At 44.6% G+C, this 11,362-nt stretch overlaps 1 protein-coding gene across 1 annotated transcript in view; it reads right to left on the reverse strand.

Moving 5' to 3' along the window:
• ARHGAP20 (Rho GTPase activating protein 20) overlaps positions 1–9,692 on the reverse strand; it is a 62,428-nt gene extending 52,736 nt beyond the window's left edge. The window contains 1 exon segment of the mRNA XM_050332403.1: positions 9,538–9,692. Coding sequence (XP_050188360.1) covers positions 9,538–9,639 — 102 coding nt within the window. The 5' untranslated portion in view covers positions 9,640–9,692.
• Between the last annotated feature and the right edge of the window lie 1,670 nt (positions 9,693–11,362).

Here is an 11,362-nt window from a genome sequence, read left to right on the forward strand (position 1 = left end):
TTCAGAGATGAGTGCATTTTCCTTCCCTGATAATCTAGCTGGAGCATTATATCTTACCTCTCAGTAGTCAATCCTGACCGTTTTTTCATTCCTGAGTATGTATGGGAAAAATAGGATAGTGGGAGGTAGTTGTTAGCACAGAACTAGGAAGGGACTGAGAAAAAGGAGACACTCAAAGACAGGGAAAGCAGCATGGAAAAAAAGACAAAGCACAAGGAAGAGATGCAAATGTCAGTAGCTAACAAGGGAGTATGGATTTCCATTCAGTAAAGTTGAACACTACAATAAAAATACTGATCAAACAAACAATACTGCTTTCTCCAGAGGTAAAAAATTTCAAAAGCACCCACAGGAGGCAAAACTACACATTTCCCTGAACACAAATGTATTCACTGCATCGTATTTGCTCTCCCTCCTGCAGACAGAAGCAAGACTGTGTAGTCCTGGCCCTGACCCTGGAGCTGCTCTCTTGAACGGGTTGTGCAGCCTGCTGCCAAGGTGCCTGACCTCTCCCCTCACTGACCCTCCACCAGAAGGGTGATTGTTACCTTATTTAGCTCAAATACTTTTCAGAATAAACTGGTGAACAAAAGAACTGGGGTCAAACTCCTCCTGAGACGCCGACAGGGCAGTATCCAATGCTGCAGTGGTCCCTTACACTACCATTGCCACCACCCACAAACCAGGTGAACCTTTGACAGTCATGAAGTCTCTGTTCTCAGCTAATCGCAAAGCATGCCTTTCTTCCTTCGTACTAAAAATAACCACTGACTATCAGGACAAATATGTCAGAACAGTCAGAACAACTGATTCTTCTGCCAATGTATGTGCTGGATGTGGCACACATTTTGTTTGGGCAGGTGCACAGCATGCTCCCCTTGGAGAAATTGAACTCTACAGTACTAAGTATTTTACTTACTTTTGACAAGGACATTTCTTTCATTCACTGCAGTGCATCTGTTATTGTGTCATTTTTTTTTGGTTCTCCCTTTATTTATGTAGAGCATGCTTGTTTGTTTTGTCAGATACTCAGTTATAGCTATTGTGCAGCAATTGTTATAAATTCAACCATGTCATTTCAATTCACCTTTAAAAATTATCCACTTCTCCCTGTTTTATCAAAGATTAACCTTCTCGAGACTGATAAATTAAGTCTGGAAATATTTAGCTGTCTCAGATAAGACTATTACTGCATAACAGCAGATTACTGACAAAAGAGATGCCCATTTTTGATAGATTTGAAATAAACAAACAAATAAATAAGCTATTTTTTTTCTAGTGAATGAAATCAGTTTGTCTTACTGCTAGCAAATATGAAAAGCTGTTAGCAGTTTTAAAAGTAGCATAGCTGCAAATATGAAGGCAAAAGGAAACGTGTGTAACAATGCAGTCTAACATCCTACAGAAGATCAGACACATATCTCACACAACCAGCAGATTTTAGGAGTTTATATAAAGCATCAACTCCCAGTGGGAAATGTATTGTAATTTACTCATTATTGGGCAGGTGGTTCTTGGGGGGGATAAAAACATGGAACATGTCAGGTCCTGCAAATGCAAGGAAAGTTTGTATATTTTCAGAGATCTTAATTCCTTTGACTTCTTAAGTCTGAAAAGAAAGCAGCATTTTAAAATCTATGGCAATTATGGCAATTCTTTTCATGCTTGGGTTAGCAGTGCTGAATAGTGCCTGTGGCAGAGAGATTCTAGTCTTGACTTAAATGTTTGAAGACAAAGGTAAAGTCTAGGACTACAGCAAGTTTAATAAGAGCTCAAATAACTGGCAGAGATAAATCTGTTGGAAGGGATTCCAGGCGGTCTGTGATCAGCCTCTCTCAATTTGCTGAGTGCAAGACCCATTTGAGCAGGCTGCTCTGGGACACCTCTAGTCCAGGTCTGTATTACCTCCAAGGATGAGATTCCACAGACTCTTTGGAAAAAATCGCAGTACAGCTATTAAGCAAATCTTAGGAGGGGAAAGAAAAAAAAAAAAAGAGCCTCAAAACATTAAAGGGATCACTGATGAGAGAAAAAAAATTCATGGCAAAACTGAAGTGAGTCAGGTCAGCTGTATGCAAATAAAAACATTACACAGAGACATTGACTACAGACAGAAAGGGGTGATTTTTTTTTTATTTTGCTATTCACAGAGTTTGGGAAGAGAAAATAAGTGACCATCATGACAATATGATGTACTTTGAGAAGGAAGAGGATAAATTCATATTTGGCTAAGTTGGACCAAGATGCCTGCTCTTCTCAATTTCACTGCCTTTACATGTGCAAGGATGGCAATGTGGAGAAGAGGAGATACATCCTGAACAGCTGTAGTAAGAGCAGATGTTTGGGAGCAAAAGGAGATGTAATGACCAATTATCTAAGTATGGGACACAGAAGCATTTCTCAACATATGTCGCACATCATTACCTCTCATTTTTTCATGTAAATATTAGAAAGGTCAACACCAAGAGAAATCCTCGTACTTGCTGGCTGAGTCACACCCATGTGAAATGTATTGTAAAATCAGTATCTATAATGAATGTTTACAGTGTGCTAAACGCAAAGATGATAATCTTGTATCAGACAGGACAAACTAGAGTTATTTTTGTCTTCCTCACATTCAAAAGCTTGAGTTCCTGCCTCCTCCCCTCTGATTCAGGTTTAACTTCATACTTTCTGCATTTTTGGTGGTGGTTGTCCTGACTGCTTTTTAACAGAAACAAAAACGTTTTGCACTTTCAGTTGTTGGACTGGCAGTACTATTTGGGTAATTTCTGGTATAAACAGACACAGGCCAATAGATTTCAAAAGAATGAATTTACACAGATATTGATCACACCTACACTCTGAAACACTGTTTCATAAACTGTGATGAGCAGATCAGCCCACCATGCTGAGGACAACAAGCTTGCAAACCATCACCGAAAATATGCTATCTCTCCTCAAGAATCAGAACACCCTAGGGATTACAGTAAAACTTGCCTAAGTATCTTACAAGTCATCAGATGGAGGAAAAATCTATTCCTGACTGCCAGTATTCTGCCTCGCAGGTGAAGTGGATAATGGTACTATATGGAATTTACATAAAATAATATGTTGCCAAGTTATGATATTGATTTCTATTCTGTGAAAACGGTAGCATAGAGCAGCATCTGCATGAGGAGATCAAAAGAACTAGAACTGTCTTGCACATTATATGTATCACTTTATGTCACGCTTATAAAGAGAACTGCGGAGTGAATTAAAAAAACACATTAAAAAATTAATGTTACTTACTATTAATTTTGTGATGGCAAATAACTGAAGTAACACATATACAGTGTATGTAATATTTTCAAGTATCTAGAGGAGTTAAAAATCTATGCAATAAGCGGATACACTGCAGCAGCTACTGCAACCATAGAGGAGATCGGAGCAGGCAGGGATTGTGTGCCGTGATTCCCCAGGTGCACACTGCCCACGTTGCCAGGTTTAGATGCCTGACCCATACAATGGTCAGACATGGGCAGGAGGATTCCTCTCTTTCAGCCTCTGACTCACACACCTGAGCTATTTGCCCTGTGCTCCTTTTATAGACAAGAGAGAGAAAAAGACACATTTAGGACGCAGTTCATCTTGTCTGAGAACTTTTCCTTCACTGACTGTAGAAGAAAACTAAGGTGACCAAGAAAATTGAGTTAATCATCTCAATTCTCTTCTAGCTATCTGAGCAAAGGACAGGGAACAAGCAAACTTGTGAGCTCAGTAACACAGGGAACAATTGTCTTCTTGTATTGGTTTGAGCCTACAATGAGAAAATGATGTTACCTGATGTCTATTTAGGAGACTCATACAAAATAGTTGAAAACATTATTTAGTTTCTGACTGACAGGTAAACATTGCAGAAATGCCTCTTCAGCAATGTGCAGATAACCTTATTAAAGACTCCTCAGACACTAAAGGATTTCAGGCCCCTGATTTACAGGCTCACTTCAGAAGTGGGTCAAGGCTGGGACATCTGCCTGGGTCATTTAACTGGGTGACAGGGACAACCCTCAGATGTGCCAGTGTCTTGAGCTGAGGCTCAAATGGCTAAGCTCTCCCTTTCACTGATTTATTTTTCTAATGAAAGGAAGTTTGATTTTAACAAAGCCCACTCTTTAAAAAAAGTATCTAAGTTAATAACTGAACGATTTCATCCATGCAAACTCTGCTCCTGTTGTCTGAGCAACAAACTATATTTGTGGTATGCATTTCTGGTTTAGCTAGACATGAACCAAAGCACAGAACACAAATCCTTACAAAAAAACTGTCAGGAAAAGTTCAGCTAACAGCCTCACAATCAAAATATCAAAATAACCCTCAGCATATATTCGAGGACAACTGGGCATCACTCTTTCCCCTGTATCATGGGGCCACTTATGAGAGGCAATAAATAATTTTTTCCTACATACAGTATTTGTTAGACTCACGGAGTAGGGTCATCTAAAAGTACCAAAAATAATAAGAATGTCTTATAATTTGGTAAAGCAAGAAATAGACCTATACTGACCTATAACATTCTTGGGCCCTCATAAACAGGGTGAGAAGATGACTGCATTTGAACTGCTGGCTCAGGCAGCTGAGATGGAGGTCCCACAGAGAGACCATTTACCATAAAGCCAGAGGAGGTGACAAAACTATGTGCTTTTGTTTATGCTGGCAGAATAGTTCTACTTACAAGGACTTTCCTAAAAAGAAAGCCATTTTTGGATGGATGATTGAGGAAAAAATAATTGCAGGGTCACAAGAGGAAAGAGCTATCAATACAGTGGAAGCAAAAGCACATGATTGTGGAACAGCAGCTGCTAGAGAGTGAAGAAAAGATGAAGATGGAAGATCATCTCAGAGTAGAAAGAAAAATGGATAACAGAAACTAAGAGCAAGACATGTTCTGCAACTGCTTCCCAAAGGATACACATCTTTGGAAGCACTGATAGGCGTGTCTTCAAAAGATCTCATCCATCTACGTCACAAGATGGAGATGTGGAAGACCAGTAAAAATGTAGACGAGGAAAGCATTGAATATTTTGCTTCTGGGTCCTATGGTCAGATCACTGGGCTCATAGTGCTCAGATCACTGACTCTGTGGTGGTTTTGATGAAGCCCAAAGTTTCCTTTCAATCCTGACACAAAGCAGGAAGGTTAACACATAGACACAATTCTGCCCCAGTTTCTGCACAGCAAGGCTTTCTCAGGAGCAGTTTACAGATAACAGAGAGAGGAGATTCCCCCCATTCCATATGGATACTTCAAGCAAAATTAAGTAAACAGGCAATAATTTGATAAAAAATTTGATAACAAATAAATTTGATATCTGCAGTTCTTGAGTATTAGATACCACATGACCTGTCAAGCCCCTCTCTTTCCTACTGCCACCATGAGGGACAAAAAACACCCAAGGCTTGGAAAACCAAGAACTAGAACACATTGTTTTATGCGTAATTTTCATTTCTCTCATGGACAGACAGGAGAAGGAGTGCTAACACTAGTTAGTAATTAAAGCAGTATCAGGAGGCACATCACAACAGTAAGTTACCGTAATCCAGCACAGCCCACCAAGGTGATTTTAACCTAAGGACCAACTAGGCGTATGATTTCATTAAATAAGAGTCTCTTTCGGTCCTCATCAGAGATAAAACCACTGCAGGATATATCTGTGGTCTGACAGGAATTGTCCATCACTTCACTAAAGAGTGTCAGAAGTGTTCCTGGACATCTGAGATTTCCAGCACTACCAGGTGTGATTTTGGAAGCAACCCAACAGATCCTTAGCCAGGATCATAGTAAACAGGATAGAGTCTTGCAGGAAGAAGAAACCTCTGCTTAACAAGCTTTATGTTAAAAAACATATATATGGGGGCATGAGATCAGCTAACATGAGATCAAGGTATCATCAAATACAATGGGAAAGACTTACTTTTTTTGCAGAGTAAGACAAGTAAAGGGATGAGGATTATGTCTGACTAGCATTGCCCTTTCAATGCCCATAATTTGTCAGAATTTTATCCATTTAGCACCCTGTTGGGGGACACTATAACTCTCCCTGCCAGTAAACTGTTGCTGTATTTGTGATCAGAATCACAAAGAAACATATTTTTATGGTGATGGAAAACCTTATTTCAAGTCTCAGACCATAAATACTAATTTGCTAGGTGAGCAAAACCATCATTTTTTGCATATATTGTAGGAGCAAATATTAAAAATTGCTGAGCCCCCAAAACATTTTAAGCAATTACTTGAAAACATCAGCAAAAATCCTGAGAGTGACTCCTGCTGCCAGATACTGTTTTGTGTAAAGGGTTGATTGGAATCTAGCGCTTCTAAGAAGAGAGAAGTGAAACATCAGGATCTTATAAATATGGTTAAATGACCACAGCTGCTACTGCTGACATGGCTACACTGGCATAAAAGACATCTCTGCTGCATAGTTTGTTTTGATAAATTTGTAGAAATAAGCTCTATCTGTATAATCACTTTTACTCGTGTTACTTCAATCCACTTCAGAGTTGTATCAGTTTACTGGTATTGGTTACTAAGTTAAACAGTCAATACAAAACTCCTCTGCAGGTCAATCACACATACTCCAGTGTCTCCAGTAAGTCCCGTAAAGGAGGGAATCTAGTCCAGAATTTTCTGAAAGCATTAACTAAAACACTGCACTTCAATGTCACCTTTTAGCAGGGTGCCTTGAGTGCATTGTAAGCATTTAATAGAGAGAACCTCCCACTGCCTGTGAGGTAGGTTAGCAGTGCAAACCATTTCGCATGCCAAGAACAGGAAAAGAAATGGTTCCAGGAAATTAGTTTAAATAGTCATACAAAATACATGAAAAAAACCCTAGATATTTTCTATCTCTCTTCTGGTTCGATGGTGTGATCAAGAACGTGATCTTTCAGCTTCATTTTGACAGCCAAGCAGCAGATGAAGTAGGAGTTCAAAAACCAGAGAACAATGTAGCAAATCTCAGCTAACTTGAGAAAGGTGTACTCAGGATAATAAAAAGGCAGAAGGGTTCAGTAGTCGCTTAGTGTCACATATTTGGGGATATTTTTTGCCAGAAAGCAAAATAATTGATGTTAAACACGTATTTGCAACCAAATTGCTGTATTACCAGTATCAAAACTGATTTCTTGCCATCACATTCTTCCATTTAACTGTATGCAACCAATACAAATAATGTAAGTTCCCTGGTAGCAAGAAAGACTTTCCATATTGTAAAAAAACTTGATGAGGAAGACAAAAGAGAGGTATATATAGAGAAATATTTGAACTGTCTCTGAGATCCAGCTTCAGGTAAAATTAGGAACAGCCCACTGCTGTGCATGCATAAAGGTAGGAATCTTCGTCCACAGAGAGGCACAAAGAGGTGGTGTGCTAGTAGTCTTAAGGGAGCACCACGACCGTGGACAAGCAGCTGAGCAGTTGGCTGGATGTTGGTGGCTGCCTGTGTCAGCTGTGCATGGTGTGCAAAGCTGCCATATGCTGCATGGCCCAGCCAGGGTCTCAAGCTGCTTCTCCACAGGAGGATCTCCATCTGTACCCTTGTTGCATGTGCCTCCAAGCTGAGGAATTCCAAAAGGGCTGCCAAGATCTGTAAAAAGTAATATCCCCGCTCTCTTGTCAGCGCTGGCAAAAACAAGGTCTGCATTCCTTTGACTGTGGGCTCTTTGGAGCAGGAATAGGAAACACAAGTGCTATCATTAATATTTGTCCTCAGAGTGCTGAATTATGAAGTAGAACTTGTAAGAAAAAAGTGTTCATCTTCACAGTAGTTGAACATAACTTCTCATTTCAGGTGGGTGCCTAGCATCAGGGCTCTGCCAGGTTGGAAGGTACATGGTACTCTGTCTTCAGCAAAAACGAAAGAAATGGTTGATAAAAATCAAAGTCGTACATTTAACCATCAAAAATTAGATCACAGTACTTGCAGAGGGTGATTATCTACTGTACCATTTTGCCCACCCAGGCAGCAGAAGGTACTCCACCACTCTGTGTAGGTGTATCACACACCCACCTCAAAAACCAATCAGGTATTAACTGCAGTGTAGTAGAAGTCTTGGCCAAACTCTCTCCAGACAACCATCTCACCACTGACAGCAGCTGTCATAAGAAGAGGTCCCCAGGGCTGCAGTCAGGCTGTAGTGCTTTGTGTCTTGGTGGGACACGGCACACATGGACACAACCCATGGAAACAGAGCAACACTTCCCAACCTTAAGAGTCACATCAGCAGGAGAGGGATCAGGATTCCTTCCTGCACCACTGTGCCATAGCCAGCAAAGTCCCAAAGACTGCTTAGCCACAGGACTGGACACAACCTCAGCCTCTAATACCATGCATCCTAAATTCACCAGATTGACAGATTTAGTAAAGGACACTGTAGCCTGGCCAGTCATTCTAATCCTACCAGCCTATTTGGCAGTCCTCTGAAGTGTACCTCTAAAGACAAGGCAGTGCATGGATTTAAATGCCATTGTGAGGCAAAATTGGTAAGGTAGGAAAGCACCAGCTCTTCTTTGGATAGAAAAACACTACAGCACTTGCTAAATCAAAGAGAAAAGAAGAATTCCTGTTTTATACAGTGGGAAGAATGTGGTTATTACAGCTTGGTCATTACAGCTAAGTATAAGGCAGAAACAAGTGCTTGGCTGTACACAGAAGGGAGCATTTTGCACTCAGTCGTGTCAGATGCTGAAAAGTGACATCAAACAGATTTTGCAACCAGTTTTGAAGATGGGATGAAGCTCTTCTGCCATCATTTGTGTTATACTTAGCACAAGGCGCTTCTTGAGGAAGCCTCTTATATCTCTCTTGCACAAAGCACGTGTGAGAGCAGCCAGCAAACCTGCTCATCTCTAGCAAACCCTTCCCTTGCTCTCCCCAGGCATAAACGCAGCAGATCGCTCTTAGATCGCCTGGATAACCGTTCTGCAAACCTTTCCCCAGCAAAACCTCCAGACATCCATCCAGCAAAGCTCCCTTTAGGTCTCCCCAGGACATCCATGCAGCAAATACCCTTATCGCCCCAGCACATCCATGCAGCAACATCCCCCGCGCCCGATCACCGGGAAATCCATGCAGCAAAGCCCCCTGGCTCCACCGAACACCATCCAGCAAACCCTTCCCGAGCTCCCCGGGACAGCTGTGCAGTGGCGCTCCTCACCTACCCCGGACATCCAGGCAGCAGCCTCCCTTTGCCGCCGGGACATGCATGCAGCAACCCCGCTGAGGTCCTGGAGGTTATCGACCCGGGAGAGCCCGCGAGCCCCACTGGGCACCGCCGCACCTCCAGTTCCCCGGGCACCCGTGCACAAGCCCTTCCCGCAGACAGCCCCGGCTCCCCCGGCGGTTCCCCCGGCAGTCCCGGTCCCGCCGGCGGCGTGCAGGACCCGAGGGCGATGGCGCGGCGATGGAGCGCCCGATGGGGCCGCGCTGCCCGGCAGTGTCCCCCGCGGGGGGCTCCGGGGCCGTGGCGAGGGTCGGGCAGCGCTTTCCCGTGCGGTCTCCGGGGGCGGCCTCACCTTCTTGCTGTCGGCGGCGGCGGCGAAGCCCCTGCCCTCGCCGCTCACCGAGGACGAGCGGCCCGGGCCGAGGTGCTCCTGTTGCGGGGACATCACGTCCATGCAGCCCCGCGCCGCCGCGCTCCCGGGAGCCGCGGGGACACCCGCACCATGGACAGGGCGCGCCGCGCCGGGACACGCCCCCCAGGGCGGGACACGCCCCCGTGGGAAACGCCCTCACAGACCACGCCCCCCCCCGCGGGCCCCGCTCTGCACAGGCGGGGTCTGCAGGCGGCGGGGGAGGGAGTACCGCGCATGCGCGGCCGGCGGGCTCGGGTGGTCGCGAGCAGGCGGCGGTGGGGTCTGGGGCGCGCGCGGTGGTGCCGCGCGTGCACGTTCCGCTGAGGCGGGAGGCGCGAGGGGCTCTGGGGAGCTGCGGGGTCCCGGGAATGGGGCGGTGCGGGGGCACGGCACCGGGGAGCTGCTCTAGGGCCCCGGGGCAGTGAGGGCGGTGCGCTGTCCCAGGGCTATCGTCCCCTCCCCACAATTCACCACACCGCTCTCCACAGAGCCCTCCCGCGGGGGGGTCCCTACCTGAGGGCAGGCAGCGGGTTGTTGCGGGTGTGCGTGTGGGTGTCCCACGGCAGCACAGGCTCACAGCCCACTGGGACAGCCCGGGGCATGCCGTCGTGCTCCAGAAAGCCGTGAGCAACAAGGAGGAACCACTAATTGCACTAATGGACGGCACTGGCTCAAGAACAAATGGGTGCAAGTAGGCTATAAATAAATCTGAGCTGGAGAAGGAGAGAAAGTGTACTGATCGTACTGATCCTGAGAGGAGGAGGAGGTTGTGGAGGATCCCTGCCAGGCAGGAGCAGAAGGTGTACGTGCGTGAATGGTGGTGGTTTGATACAGCTGTCGTGTTTGTGTATCCCCATTAAGTATGGTGTCTTCAACAGCAAGGGGCTACTCCTGGTCACCCAGGAGGTTCTTTCTAACCCTGTCTTTCTACACTTCGTGAGCGACAGTCTCATCTCCAGCCTTTCCAGCTGTTACAGACTCTATGTGAATTTTCTCCCACATTGATCACAAAAAAGAAGCATAAAAAAGATCCTGCCATGTCATGTGCAGCTTTTCATAACTACCGCTTTTCTTCTCTGAGAAGAGTTTTTGCATCCCTGTGGTGAATTGGAGTGGGAGTTGTTTCAGCTTTAACAAGGTTTTACTCTTCATCTGGAGAACCCAGGCTGGTTCTCCTCCTGGAGGCAGAAACTGATGTGCTGCTTCCATAACTTGGTGGCAGTGGCTCTTGCCACATGACTGAAATAGCAGTAAATGATGAATTTGGTTCCATGTTATGTAGCTACCCTGGACAGGTTATTTAGGCTCAGCATATCCATGTGATAGTGCTTCAGCGATCCCTTTGTTGAGATTGATGTGGGCATCTGCCCTCTGTTTGCACCATCATTTCTGCAAATGAGTGGAATCATGTAAGTAAGGGAAAGATGAAATATTAAAGGCAGGGATGTAGTGTGAGTAGTTCTGCCTCCTCAGAGGGGTTTTGTGCATCTGTCTTGGCTTTTCCTCCTTACTTTATCTGACCAATTAAAAAGTCAGAGATATCTCTGACCACCAGTAGATAGCTCCCGTGTGTCTGATCTTAGAAAACCCAGCAGTCTGCCCCTAATATCCTTGGGAAAGAGCAATGGATGGTTAGGGTAGAGGTTTGTATGCACTGTGTATGTTAACTTGTCATGAATTTCACTATTTCCTCTTTGTTGCATTTTTAAAGTCTTTCAGCTGAAGTGTAAAACCTTGAAATGATACATCCTTGGTATCTGCCCTA

The sequence above is a fragment of the Myiozetetes cayanensis genome, unplaced genomic scaffold (genome assembly GCF_022539395.1).
Source record: "Myiozetetes cayanensis isolate MyiCay16 unplaced genomic scaffold, myiCay2020 scf5-8, whole genome shotgun sequence".
NCBI lineage: Eukaryota > Metazoa > Chordata > Aves > Passeriformes > Tyrannidae > Myiozetetes > Myiozetetes cayanensis.